At 28.3% G+C, this 16325-nt stretch overlaps 1 protein-coding gene across 3 annotated transcripts in view; it reads right to left on the bottom strand.

Annotated features, from left to right (window-relative positions):
- The window catches only part of LOC132924530 (calpain-A), a 45990-nt gene that overhangs the window by 28623 nt on the left and 1042 nt on the right, over positions 1-16325 (bottom strand). Inside the window, exon 2 of one of the 3 annotated variants that reach the window (XM_060988896.1) lies at positions 7045-7177. In XM_060988896.1, coding sequence (XP_060844879.1) covers positions 7045-7177 — 133 coding nt within the window. Of the gene's footprint in view, positions 1-2806; positions 3137-7044; positions 7178-16325 lie in introns of those variants that run through there. The other 2 variants (XM_060988895.1, XM_060988894.1) reach the window with 2 other exon arrangements.

Below are 16325 nucleotides of genomic sequence, written 5' to 3'. Positions count from 1 at the left end.
GCACAATCATATTTTTTGTATTTCTCGTGTTATAACTTAATGAATTTAATATTTACAGTTTGAAATGTTTTATTTGTAAATTACTTACATAGTAATCAATTTAGTACACACTCGTCCGGTGAATAAACATTAAGTAAGACTAATTACTCTGATTGACTGAAAAACGGACTATTTCATTTGAAGCCAGTTTTTTAATATCTATTTCAACACAGTTTTTTTTAATAATAGTGGAAAGCGAATAAAAATAGTAGCAACCGTTCGAAAAATAGCTAAAGAAAAAATTTATTTTGTCGTGATAAGTAGTACCATAGAAGAGTAATAAATGGTGGCACTTTAAATCTGACACCTACAGGTGAGATAGTCTTTCAATCGGCACCAGTCCTATAGTCGATCGTCAGATATATAACAATATTGAGCTGATATGTCTGCGTTTATGTGTTTCGAGACAGTGGTAAATAAAATAATATGTCAGACTATTATGTCTACATACCTTAAACAAATAACGGTTAAAACATAATCCAGACAGGACTAAAAGAGAATGACTAATATACCATATTTATTACATATTAGTTTTGTATGTAGGTACCTACCCAAATCGGTTAAATCGGCATCAAACAATTGGCGCCGATTTCGAAAATAAAATCGAAAAGGTCGGTGACTGAACCGACGGTGAGATCTTTCAAAAAATGTTGTTTAAAAAAAAATGTAGACTTTAGTTCTAATTCACACTGCCTGCACTTCTATCAACGTCGCAGACAGTCGTTATCGATGATGTACCGTTATCGCCGTCCGGGCCATAGTCATTCCTTATAATTAGAGCTGCCGCCGCCGCAGCTTAAAACATTATAAAACAATCTCGATACTTAACTGCTATAATTATAACTGTTGTATAGTAGAGATCAATTGGCTTGGCCTACATATTTTATCGTTTTAATAAATTTACGATCTTTTATGACGGATTTTACGAGTGTTAGAATCGAAAAATATAAAAATCCGCAGCTCTTGTCGTGTTTTTCGTATAATTGGCCCGAAAGATTTATCCACCGAGATTTATAAAACAAATACTAGTATTGCAAGATCCCGGTCTCCCCGTGTTCGTCGAAATGCGTAAAAAAAAATCATTCAAATGCCGCGCGTTAAACCCATTCCCCTCCATCACAGCAAAAATCGTGTGGGGTGTACGCCAAACCCGACGAATAGGCCCCTAAAATAATAATTGTTCTTTTTGTTATGATTTTAAAAATACGAAGTAATGCCGTATAGCCAATGAATAGTTGAAATGTATATATATATATATTAGATAATACATTGTCGTATTCGCGTTGTAGAAACACGTTTTATCGTTTTTGCGATCGTTGTCGCGCACGAACGAAAACACGACACATATTTTAGGTATGTCCGTTAGAGAACATTACAGTAACTATAATATGTACTTGGAAACATAGTTTTGTACTTTTAATTTTTATGGGATCCGAGAAGTACTTACAGTTATTTCGCTTATTACGGTCGGACACGATTTAATAAGATAAAACCTTTTCTATAAACATACAAATAAATTTGAAATGAGTTAAACGAGTTATGGTCATTCGCATTTCGCATTGATTTTAAATAAACCTTAACGTCCTAAACATATTAATTTTGTATAAACATATTAATAAACATATTAATTGGTGTACTAATTGTCTGTTAAATCACAAGTGACTTAAAGTATTTTACCATTTAAAAAATGTAAAAAATCGTGTATTCCTAAAGGTCTTTATCTATAATACACTTCACTAATGAGTTATAATGTACACACAATTAAAAATGAAAGGGAAATCGGTGCAAATGACCATAATCTTTCAATATTTCATTTTCTCCGTATGGTTCTATTTGACGAGACGAGAGCCCCAAATGCACGTCTCCCCTTTTCCAGCGAAGCAGACCCACAGCTTCACCACAAAGCGGTGCGAAACGTGCGGCCCAGCTGCACGGATTAAGCTATTAATCAACTATGGACTATTTGGAACTCGGCAGACGGTGGCAGATAACCTAACCTAACCTTTTGCACAAACGACGGTAAACTTCTTTCTCCAGACGATTCCCCACATGGCAAAAAAACTGCGCAATAAGAAAATCTATTGGCAACCAGGAAGACGTCATAAATTCCATCTACAAAACCGCCGTCAAATGAATTCGATACGTTGATAAAATTATTACACCTATGACAATCCCAAATGATCGACCACCCAAACCGGCAATATTGTAATTACCGCCGTTATTATTATTATTGCTTTACTGATTATTCATTAAACTAATCACTCATTGTTTACTCGGAAAATATCGATACGGTATTAAGTATTATTATAACTATAATAAGTCAGTATTACGAAATCACATCACGGCAACAATTTTATACTCAGTAATAGATCAATACATAAATTGACTTAAAGCAGTGAGTCGGTGTGGTCTGTTGTAGGGGGGGAGGCAAAATTGTCGGGAAAATATAGCATACGACCTACCCATTAATAGCGGGAGAGAGAGAGAGAGAGAGAGAGAGAGAGTGAGAGAGAGAAGTTTAACAACAGATGATACTATTTTTAGAAAAAGACTGCAGCAAACGCCCCTAGGGTCTCGTACTTCCTAGTACCGACCGTGCACGTCCGTCAACTATCTATTAACTATTTAAACCGCAATGTTGACGATAGACAATATCGATAACACGAAATACCATTACTCGATCCAGAGCAACAGGTCGTCGGAACAACGCGTAAACGATATAGGTACACGCGTAGGTAACGCGGTCCTGGACGACGACGGCACTCACCACTTTCAGATGTTTGAGCGACGGCAGGACGGGCTGCAGTTCGCTGATGACCGACATTATCTTTTCGCCGGACAGGGCCTCGCTGCCGTTCAACAGGTTCATCACTTGGTCCTTGAACCCCTCCATCGGGGCCGGCGGAATCGATGGCGAACAGAGCCCCGGGTTGTCGGGGGGGTGCAGTGTAACGTGCGAGATTTGCGCGGAAAAAAATCGAACGACGGCGACGACGGCGCGAAAACGCCGGAGCGATTGCGGTGATTTGCGCGGACGACGTGGAAACCCGTAGCCGAATGCCGTGCAACCGGTGGCGACTGACTGGCGAAGCGGTCCGAACGCGTTTCGGCGTAGGCGCTCTAGGCGTGCAGTGTTGTTGTTCGCGCCGGGTCGACGGCCGCGTCCCCCACCCGCCGTCGCGCGACCGTCGCGAACGATATTCGAATCGGCGGAGACCGAAACGTTTCCATCATCGTTTCTTACATCGTATTCGCCGGAGCATTCCGAACCGGTTGGGTTTTCGTACCGTTGCGCGTCGTCGTTGTCGCGCCGGCTGAACGAGCTGCAACGGCGGCGGTCACAGCGTTTTTTATAGTGCATGCGCGAGTCGACGGCCGTCGTCGTTGTTGACGTCTGCGACGAGCAGTTCTCGTGTTATTCGCAGGGCTGCGAAAAAAAATGCGCGTCCATCATGATGACTACACTTGCGCGCTAATAAAATAGGAAAAAATGCGCGACAAGGCGAAATTACGCCAAATCAAATTTATAGATTTAATTCGTTCAAATTGTGTTTATGGTTTGAAATATAGCCTATCGGTACTATAGGTTAGGGTATTACATAGTAAATTATTAAATTACACGTCATGATATAGTATGAAAAAAAAGAAATAGTTTGGCATCAAAAAAATATATATTGTTCAAATGAATGTATGAAAAATCAGTCTAGATTATTTTTTGTTGATAAATTATTTATATGATAATTGTTAATAATTTCCATATTTTCTCCCGTCCAAATATTCAATAAAAATATTTAAAAAAATAGTTTTTATATGTATATATTTATATTTTATATCTACCACTTATTTATACTAATGCCAACATTGTGCTAACATATTATTTTGTAAAATGAAATTTCTTAATTTGAATGATTATGCCTTGAATCAAATTTTAATAACATTTATTTTTAATGCAGAATGAAATTCATGTAATTTAGCGAAATCGTTAAATTTATGACCCTAATTATAATAGATCTATACCGAGACCGAAATGTTATGTTTACATATATGTCTGTTATTAGTTTATTTTCAATTGTAATAGGTAATTATTATACAAAATAGTATATTTTGATTGAAGGATATAAATTGAACATTGTAATGCAGCCTTAATATATATTATATACACTACTACTACTATTCATACGAAAAAATCAAGTAATTATAGGCTCCGGAAAAATATAAGTAATTGGTAGGTACCTAGTAAAAGTAGATATATAATAATTTTAAAATATATACCAAGTTCTCAAAGGAAATAAATGATATGTTTTCACTAAATATATTGTAGCCGATCTGTTTCAGTGACATCCGTTGATGTAAAAAAGGTTGTTCAGCATAATATAAAAAAAACATTCTAACATCTGCTAAGAAACTATAGTGGAAAATTCTAACTCCACTCCATATGGAACAAAACCGCAGTGTTATTTATTACTTTTTTTTTATAAAGAATAAAATTATATCGTTTTTTAAATTTTTATAAAATGTATTATCTATTTCGTATTATATCTTGTAGCTAATTATTGGAGTATTTCTTTTTTTACTTTATTTCGACCTATCAAATAATTTTGATCATAAAATAATAAATACCTAACTTATTTTATGTATCATATGATACATGATTTTTAAAGAATACAAAACCTGCACAAAAGTAAATGACATGACATTTTTATTAGCATTTTCTACACATAATAAATATTTCAAAATTTTTTTTTGTGTTTGAGGAAAAATCCTTGAAAATATAAGAAAAGACTCCTTATAAAATGTTCTTACTCCAATCACGAAAACGTTCAGTGTAAAAATTAATAAAATTCCTCAAAAGCTTTTTTTTTAATGGAAATTTAAAAAAAAAATGTTTTCTTAAATTAATTTACATTTCGAGTGATTGAAATTCTAATGTTGAGGACATTCGTATTTTAATAGAAAATAACAATGTATTTTCTTCTCAAACAATTTTTATTATTTAGTTGTAGATTAAAACATATTATTCGTAAAACCTTGAAACTTTTCGTAACTGCATGTCTGCATATAATGTTTATGATAAGGTTATGTTCCGCTATTATTATTAATGTGACAGTCACACTGCTGTGTGTATTCAAATGTGCGACAAGGTGGTCGACAGTCTTCAAATAATAAAGTATTCAAAATGTAATGTGTGTGTTTTTAATGTGTAAGTGTAACCAACGATTCTTTACATTTAATCCTTTTTAAACTTGTTCAAAAAATTGCTAATACTACGCGTATATGAAATTTTTTAAATATTTAAATTAATTTTGAGTTATTTATATTACGAACCTATTCATACTTTAGTTTTGCGATGTATCGGTATTAGCCTATAATTGTAATAACGGCAAAATAAAATTATAGTATATTATGACTGTATTTGGATAAATTAGTTGAACATATACCCTACTTTATTTATAGAAAAAAAATTTAAAAAATAGCAATATAAAAATACTATAATAAATTATCCTTAGAAATAAAGGCTGACAGACAATGTCCGTTCAGAATCGTTTTTCGTATGCAATAATTTATCATTGAATTGAAACACATTTAACACACCATTACAGTAACCTAAATTCGCAATGACGAGATACATGCACATGTCATCCTAATATACAACAAATTTATTTTCTGAATTTTTCCTTTTATTTGCAGTTCCGTGTCCGTATATTTCCAATCATATGATAAAATACTTAGTACTTAACACTTCATGAATCTAGAAACATTTATTTTTCCCTAGCCCAATAAAATATTTTTAATACCTAACCCAATATTATTGTCAATTATTTAATAGAAAATATCGATATTGAATATTAATATCGATTTCAAATTAATAAATATGTTTAGTACTATACATCTACATAATAATTAAAATGCTGTTAAAAATCTTGTTTACTCTACCAAAGCACACATATTAGGCAGTCAAATCTATACTTTATATATTCCACTAATATACTTGACAGGTAATTCTCGAATTTAAAACGTAAATAATAGAACGACGTTACGTGATATTTTTTAATTATAAATTCATAAATATTGTGTGAGAATGCGTCTACTGTTTGAAAATTTGAAATAATCACACAAAATATATATCATGTAAATTTATAGCACACACATACTCGAAAATTATTCCTAGAATAAAATCATCGACTTTAAAGACAATAATACAGGGCCCGTGTAATAAATTCGGATAAAATATAATCGTTTCCCAGCAGTATTTTATTAGTATCTAATTGTGCAGGCTATTGGAGTAAGAAAAAATGTTCAAACTGCAGTATCTACACTAGATCCAGATAGCAAAAATTAATATTTACTGTTAGAATAATAAATGATCACATATTTTTTTTAATTTAAATATTAAAGTTTTAAATGTAATATATTATTTTTTTTAAACAATTCAAATGTTATAAAATGAATTTAAATGAAATCTATAATATATAATTTATAACTATTATATTATTCAATTTTATATATGAAAAGTTAATCGCAAATAATGATTATAGTCTGTCACTTTTAATCACGAATCACATATCATCATCACTTAAATGTTAAAAAAATTAAATCTAAATGATCGAATTAAAAAAATATATTTAAATCATTATAATCAAATGATATAATTTCGTAGAAGTTTAAAATTGTTTATTAATATTAATATACCATTAAAATATAATTTTATAAGTAACTTATAACTAAACCTAAATAATTGTGTAATTATGATATATTTGTTATGAAATGTATACGTTAAATTTTAAGCAAAATATTTTTATTTTATTCACAGTTAATTTTCGAGGCATAGGTAAAAATGTATGTTTTGAGCTGTACATGACCTATTGGCTATTATCAATATGATATTTTTAACACTTTATTAAGCCATATGTGATAATAATATGTGGTTACTTTCCTACCCAAGTAAAATATTTTATTATCTTTACAATATGAACATTTTGAAAATACACATAACACATAGCTTACCTTGAAAATAGATAAACTTGGGTGGTATCTAGGTACACCATCTCCGGTTCCTTCGTATCTCATTAGTCTATCCAGAGGTTTGTATAACCCGTGCGGTTTGAACATACCGAAAGAATTTGGCGAGGGGTACAAACTGAAACATTTATTTATAAATTATAAATATTGAATCTTATTATATAGATATCAGATCGCGTTCGGGTAAGTATGCTAATTTAATTCGTTATTCGATTTGGTATATTATTCTTTTTACATTATAATTTCGATATTCAATAATATATTATCCCTCCTGCCCGCTAATACAAGATTTTGGAATTCTATTGTTTTTTACGTATTTGTTTGATGTAGTGCGTATTTCAGATTTCTTTTTTTTTTTTTTTTGAGACGGGTGCTCTGTGGACATTCCTGACTCATGTAAGCCAAACATTTCTTTAGAAAAACTTTTTAGAATCAAACGCGTTTGATTATTTTTCTAATACAAACATTGCCCTTTACTCAATATACTTGAAAAATCTTTGATAATCCTATTGAAGTTATATGCGTATATATTACGCTATGTCACATAGGTACATTAAAAATGAACGGCTAAAATATCAGCTCTTTTAATTCGAGGTATTGCATAGTAGCATAGACCATAGTTATATTTATATCATTTTTAACATTCAGTTTTTTGTTTTATATATATACCACACTGATTACACACCTACCAATTAGCCAATTTTAGGCGCCTACAGGATAATTTTTTATAAAATAGTAGATAATAAAATATACACCTAATTCGTAAATAATAATACATTGTTTATTTTTCATATGAATAAAATGTATATAATATATTAATATGAATTACAGACATTACAGCATTTGTAATGAGTTAAAAATAAAATAATAAGTTGAATAATGCCATAATGGTGAATGGTGAATGATGAGTTAATTTAAGAATAAGACATTAATAGTTATAATTTGAGATTATTATTCTATTTGCATAAATGGATATTAATATATTATGTTTGATTTGATATCGTTAGCTAATTACTTAAATATTATTAATTGATATTATGATATCTTAATACCTTAGTACGGGGATGAGTACAAGAGTTTTTCTTTATATTTAATATTTTCATAGAACTAAGCGTGATACGTGTTGAATACATATAATATGTCACCTTATGTCCTTACTTTTCTGTAGAATTTGCACTCCGGAATTATGTTCTTGGATATTGAATTAGTTGATTTTTAGCAATTAAAAAAATAAAAGAAAATATATTGAAATAATATTTTAATATTCAAAAATTATAAAAAGCATTAACTTAAATTTAAAAAGAACATGAATTTTGAAAATATAAGCTGAAACTGCATGAGCGACTGAGCGCATTTTTATGTGTCGTATGGGTTTTTATAGATGTTGTGAGATGCCACCTTTGCTCGTAATCGAGATACAGATTGCGGCATCTCTCAAAGCACCTGTACGTTGTATGTGTGACATTTTTACTATCGGATATTTTATTGTGACATGATATATTTTAATGTAATAATTTGAGTATTAATTTGTACTGATAATTCTATAATATTTTATTTATTTTATTAAGTCCAAATGTCATCTAATAAATATGTAAAATGAAATGTAATTACTAATTGATAATGATATATTATGACTCATAATATATCAATATAATTTAAGTCATAATATACTCGTATATGACTTAAATTAAAATTATCACTTATATTAATTAATTTCATATATTTCCGTATACAGAGTCAATATTAATATTAAACATTGTTTGATATTTTGGTTAAAAAATTTTAAACTATCGGTGATAATGATAAAAAAAAAATAATAACAAAATGATATACATTCAGCATATATACTGGCATACTGCAGTGTCCCTGAGCAACCCATCTGATAAAGATGTAATAATATCACAAAAAGTATGTATAATATTTTGTGTGTAATATTGTAACACATTTTAAATTTTCAAAATTTCGAAATTATTTTTAATTATAAATGCTGAATGATGAGATGAATGTATTGATATTACAACGATGAGTTTTATTTTTTTTCTTATAATTGATTTTCTTATTTTCTTGTAATTCATAAGTGATTACTTAACTCAATTAGTTTTTTTAGGGCTCGCGCAAAATTTGCAGTACTTCAAAATTAAAAATTATGATTAATTTTGATGGTTTATATGTTTTTCAAAATATTAGGAATTATAATAAAAACAGATAAATATTTTTTATTTGTTATAAACATTGATAATATTATTATCATTATTTATTAATGCGTGGACTGCTGTTAAAGGTGTACATTGTACAACAATGGTTTGAAATATTTTAAATTGTATTTATAGTCAGGTGCTCAGGCATGACTAATGAATGGTGATAATGTTAAATTTAGTGTGTTATGGATAGCGTGAATTATTTGAGTGTCAAGTCATAAATCACAGTAACCAAAGTTCTGCAGGTATTTAATTCTTACCAATATTATCATAATCAATTATTACCGCTTAAATTTCAGAATCACATCACACTTTTAATTATAATATTTATATTTTTATTGCCTTATTAGAATTTATGTTTGAAAGTTCAATAATCCAATTTACTTATAAAAAAAAATATTAAATTGAATATAAAATATTATCCCTATTGTTTATGTTTATATTACTGAACTTTATATTCGAACAACTATTCAAGTAAAATCTGGACAAATATTATTAATTATATGTATTATTTGTAGTTGTTAAATTTTAAATGTGGCACTACAAATAATAGAGAACAAAACATCTGGAATAATTTTTTAGTTGCGTGAGTATGTGCATTTCTAATATTTCTTTAGCACAGGCTTTAAATAACCGTAGTACTTGTAATATTCACTAAATGTTTATATTAGCATTTTCTATATACATGGTATAATATTCTGAATATTTTGACTCTTTTTACGTTATTTTATAGACATATCAAAATGGTTTTCTATAAATGTTAATTAAATACATACCTTGAAAATGTGATACAAAATCCCATTCCCGTGTAAGTTATTCTGTAGATATTTAAAACTATAGAAAATACATAATAAAAAATGAGTTTGAAAAATAAATTTTAACAAAATATTTCAATGTAAATTTTAAGTTTCAAAAACTAAAGTTTAAAAATAGAACACAATAATGTTCTTCATGAGTTTTTCTTTTATCAACCTGAAAACTATAAAAATATTTTTACATATTTTTATAAAGACATCATAAGTCTCAATTCTGAGTATTCTAACTAAAAATTAATGATTTTAGTTATTTTTTTTTTATTATTTATATTATTATTTATTACATATACACAATTAAATTAAAAAATATTTATACCTTTTAATTTGAACCTATTTATTCTAAGCACCTATTCTCATAGTTTTACTGTACGTCAATATTGATTTATAAGTGAATAATAACCAGCTATATTAAATTAAATAATTGAATAATAATAATAATAATAATAATAACCTAATTGCGTAATATTGCGATTAGATTTTGCATGAATTAGTGTTTAACTGACGTAACGAACATATTAGGTACTAATAGAAAAATTTAATTATGAATATGGTAGGACCACAAATGATGTATTATAAAATATCAATTAATAGTATAACCAACTCTATTAGAGGTACACTCGTCATCTACTATACGTCTACACAAGATACCTAGGTACAATAATAATGACTTCTAAATGTTTTAAATTTATAATAATCTGTTTTGTCTATACAGCGTATTTAAAATTTTAAAATAATATTAGAATAATACTCATTTTAATACAAACACAAGCACTATACGATTTTTATAACTTATTTATACATTATACCACAAAAACGTCGTCCTTCCGAAATAGTTATTCAATAATATTTAATTTTACTTAGATTAATTGAAAAGCAAAACAGTGAATTTGTAATAAGATTTAAATATTTAATTGACATGCGCAAACGTGTTGTGTTTTTTTCAGATAAAACAGGCAAAAATGCTGCACGACAATTCAGGGAGCATTCCGTTCGTGGGCATGGGAAAGGGTGCTACTATTAAAACATAGGTTAACATTTCCTTTTGGCAAATGAACAATCCATACGTACATATTATTTAGAACATAAATTCACTCATCTCCATGCATAAACAAAACGCGACGAAAACTCTTAAAAATACTTCAGTCACCCGTCTGCCAAAATATGTTTACGCGAAACGAACCGAACCTAATATTTTTTTGTTTTTTTTTTTCGTTACAAAAATAATCAATCTGAAACACGCCTTAAACGTTTAATTCATTCGCATAATTACACATTTTGATATAAACCAGCGACGGCATAAAAATATTCGTATTATTATCCTTTGGATGGCGGTTATCGATTTGTATGTAATATGCCAATTCCTATCATTTATATCCAATAATAAACCTATGTACCTATCTTTTATATGGTGTTATAGAACATTATTTGGTAAAAATTACATAATTAGACTCATGCGCGTACAAACAAAGACTTGCCTTTATGCCCCCCCCCCCCCCACACACACACGCCAATGTCAGGTTAATATTTTAAACGAGTAAACTGATGACTATAATAATGAGATATGATATTATCAAAAAAGAATATGTAATATTACAATGACGGATGGGCTACCATATTTTGAAAAAATAGGTCATCAAAATAATTTACAAGCATTTTAATCATTTTGGACTCCGAGCCAAAAGACTTTGCACGTTTTACGATAAGATTTTTTTTTAATTATTATTAGACTATCTTTTAAACATTCATTCTTTAAAATGTAGATTAACAGTGCTATTTAGTATTATTAATACACTCTTATTGTCTAGTTTTCTGGTAAAGACAATAGACAGACATATCAGTCGAATTTAAATTTTGTTAAAACAACAAACATTTCAAGAAAATCACCTCAGACCCTTAAATTATAAACAATTTTTGCAAGTTTTTTTTATCCTACGGTATGAAATTCTATTTAATTTGAAATATTTACCGAGTGACACCTGATCGTCCATTGACAGACTTTAAATTTAAAAAGGTGGGCCAGTATGGTTCTGCTGTACATTAGGTATTGTCATATTGAACGAGTCACTGTAATACATTTGATAATAATTATAATATTATAATTTAAATTTAAAATCAATGATTTAATAAAATATATTACATTATATTTAGGAGTTTAAGACTCGGGTGTAAGTAATTAGATATTAAAATACAAATCAGTTTTTTTTTCTATCATTCAAATCACAAAAATAAACAACGAAACTTAAATGAACAACAATTTAAAAATTTAATTATTCGATGAAGATTAAAATAATTTTTGATCGCACTTATTTTAGTAAGTTAAATTAATTGAATTTAATTTTAGTTTTGAATAATATACTTAAACACTTATATTGAGTAAATTTGTTTAGTGATTTTTTTATTTGTACATATGGCTTTGTGTTTTGGTAATTGCTAACAGCCTTCAGGTATACCCAAGCACACACTACACAATGCAACACAATGTGTTGGTATCTATTTATCTATATAATATGAACATAATATTATGTCCTAAAATATTTTTGAACGCATTTCACTAATATAACTAAATTACTAGAATTATTAATTATAGCATTTTAAATATTAATAAAAACAAAAAACCTAAAAAGTATTTCATAATGCACATATTATAACTCAGTGGTCGGCAACCTTTTTGGACTCCCGGGCCACATTCATAAATTAATAAGAGTTCGCGGGCCAGACAAAAATAAAAATTTTTAATACTCAATTAAACTTCGTTGTCGTAGAATTTAAAACGGGCGGTATACAATAGACGCGCGGGCCGCCGGTTGCCGACCACTGATATAACTACGTTTTTATTTTTTTTTTATATATTTAAGAGTTCCTTATAGTTATAAGTCTTATACCTCATTGTTGTAAAAATTTTGCCAGTACCTACACATAGCGTTGGGAGTGTGGGACTTATCTTGTACAAATAGTTGACATTTATCAAAATAATTATCTATCAATTTGTCTAGAATGTCTAGATCAATTTGTCAGTAAGCTTATCAATTTTTCGGGGGTTTAATTAAACTTGAAAAAGAAAATTTATATTCAAATTTATTATGCTATTCGTAAATTAAAAAACAGTTTAATTCACTAAAGAGAAAAATATCGGTTAATATTTGCATAGATACTTTTAAGATTGTATAATTCTTTATTGTAAAAATTGTATTTATCGTGATAGGTATTATTTATAATTTTAAAATGTTCTCAACACATATATCCGAGCTAACATGACTCAAAGCCGATTAACAAATTTAGCAATGGATATTGAATATCGGAAAGATATTGCAGTAGATACTGAAATAATATAAACACATTTTTTAAAATCAATAGAACAATACAGCTTTAAAAGTGTGTTTAATATTATTGAGTTTCTAGATACTACAATATTATATTTATCAATATTCAATATTTGTATATAATTATAAGTTGTAAAAGTAAATACAATTTTTTTAATGTTTTATGATAACTAATAAGTAATATAATAAATTACTGAAATTGTTCGATCATGTTTCAAATTATATTGCGATAATTACGTGATATAGTTACAATTTTTTTTAATATATAAGTGCATACGTTTCTAATCTATATGAATATTAACTGTTATAATATTAGTATCTGCCTTAATAGATATAAAGTTTAACTCAAAACATTTCTCATAGGGTCTGTATTCTATATAGTAGTGACCTTCTTTTTGAAAAATGCAATTACTTTTTTTAGAATTAAAATATGAACATTAAAACTATATCTAATATAGTATTAATACAATATTATAATAAATATTAAACTAAAACTGAAAAATAAGTTTTAATTAGTTGAACTATAACAATATGAAATAGTTCGATCGCATGCACAAACCATCATGTTTTTATTAAACAGATAGAGTATTTTTATTTTTTATATAAATCAATCAGTTGCGCCCAAATAAGTTACCAAGTAATTCAATTTAAGTGCTCTTGAGAGGGGATGGGTATAAATAACTGATGTCACATAAAAGCTTAATATATTATGTATATATATTATAATAATTCATTATTGTAATTATTGAAATAATTGGAATCATTTTTTTTTTTAATTATCTTTTATACAGCTTCAAATCTTTTTATAAACTTAAGTAGGACATGTAATAAAAAAAAATTAATTCGTTAATTTTTCAATTTTTGGGATAGATGCCTACAAAATTGTTGGCAAACATAGTTAAATATTTTTAACTTTAACATACACTAATTAAAAAAATATACTTGTGTTGGTGGAATCGATACTTATTGTAGGGACGATAAATGTCCCCACACAAATTCAAGGTTAGGTTATTTAATATTAATTTATTATAATACTGAAAGAATACAATGAATACATGTTTCGATCACTTACACAGATCTTATTTTATAAATCAATTATTAAATATATGTGATAAATATCATCAGTGTCCAGTGCGGATAGGTTAGGTCACAGATTGCATAATTTTGAACGATAGCCCAAATAGTCAAAAAATCTTATGACTTAAAACTTCTTACTTTATATCAATCAGACTATATCAGGCATAATCCCATAAGATATTTGTTAAAAATCGTCTGACGCAGGCAGGAACCATTCTTAGTAATATACCAAGTAGTAAGAGAACTTTTTATGTTATTTTTGTTTCAACGATATCACAAAATTAAAAACGTTATTACATTTTAAAAGCCATAAAATCAAATAACATTACATAGTCAATGTTTCCTTTTTGTGGCGATGACAATTTAATTTTTTATGTATAATAAATTGCAGTAGCTTTATCGATTCTTTTCCAAGTAAAATAGTTTATTAAAAGAAGTCTTCAGAGCACAAACCAATCAAATAAGACTTGAGACCACGCCTTGAAAGTTACTTAGAATTACTTAGGATTTAGACATTTAAATTTTTGCTTAAGTTACCATTAAAATTGCCTATATCAAACGCCTTATAAAGCAGGTGTGTATGAATGGAGTCCTATAATAGACCATACATGTGTCATGTACTAGTTAACTTCCATCTTTTGGGTTAAATTATAAAAAATAAAAATGTAAAACAATTCATAACCTATTAACTAATTTTACAAAATTATTTTTCTATTAGTGCCTACCAGGCCTAATAACACTATAACCATAGTGTTAAAAATGTGCTTCCTTTTTTTTACATACTGTTAAGTATATTGTATAGAGTTACAATAATTACATGTTAGTGTCTTTTAAATTATTACATAAAGAAATATTTATTGGTTTATTTTAATTTTAAAATGATCATACATATAGCAAAGTTAAACAAATAATATTATTTAATTTATTTTTTTTGACCACAGATCTCGATAATTGTGGATACATTCTATTAGACACTACTTATGTATGATTGGCATTTATGCAACGTACACAATCTACCAAACGACAAACATCTACCATGATAATTGTGATCTGCCTCATATTGTAATATTATATTCTATAAACTATACTACAATATTATTTTTAAGTCGCTTGTCAATAAATTATTAAAATGTTAATAAAATAAAGTGGTATAATAATATATATTTCTTTTAAATGTTGTAAAATAAAATAAGTATAGGATAATATTATTAGTTTAAAATTTTTAAATAGCACTGCAATTATAATTTTTTTTTTTTTAATTTAACCGTACACTTTACGAATACCCTGTATTAAATCGCGGATAAAAATATCATCGGATTTATGAATTGATTTGTACCCGGTCTCAATTAAATTACCACTAAACATTTGACAATTCGTCCTATGCATTTTTCGCAAAATTTTAATTTTAAAATTGACCATAACGGTTAATTTGACGTGTTACTTAGTACACGGTAGATCACATATATTATATTTCAAGTTGGGCGGTAGTTCGCATAATATTACATTTTAAATCGCACATCGCACGAATGTCTGCGCATTTTTGAACAACATGACTTTACTATAAATGGTATTTTAACGAGGCAACTCGTCGGCGCTTGTCTTACGAACACTACGAATATCAGTTTTATGACGTAGGAAGTAAATTCGTGTTTAGCAAAACCAATTTTGTATGATCAGTTGCAGTATTTGAGATTACAGTGACCTATCGTCTGAAAATGCAAAAGTTATCTGCGTATTTGAACGCGTACATTTTTAATGATATGCAAATTTCTAAGCTAGTTACACCAGCTATGTGTATCTTTACTCGGAACCATTGCGTGGAGTGAAAATGGCGAATTGTTTACCCTATAGTGATG

The sequence above is a fragment of the Rhopalosiphum padi genome, chromosome 3 (assembly GCF_020882245.1).
Source record: "Rhopalosiphum padi isolate XX-2018 chromosome 3, ASM2088224v1, whole genome shotgun sequence".
NCBI classification, from domain to species: Eukaryota; Metazoa; Arthropoda; class Insecta; order Hemiptera; family Aphididae; genus Rhopalosiphum; species Rhopalosiphum padi.
The sequence above is the reverse complement of the archived record's forward strand: the minus strand, read 5'-3'. Positions and strand labels throughout refer to the sequence as shown.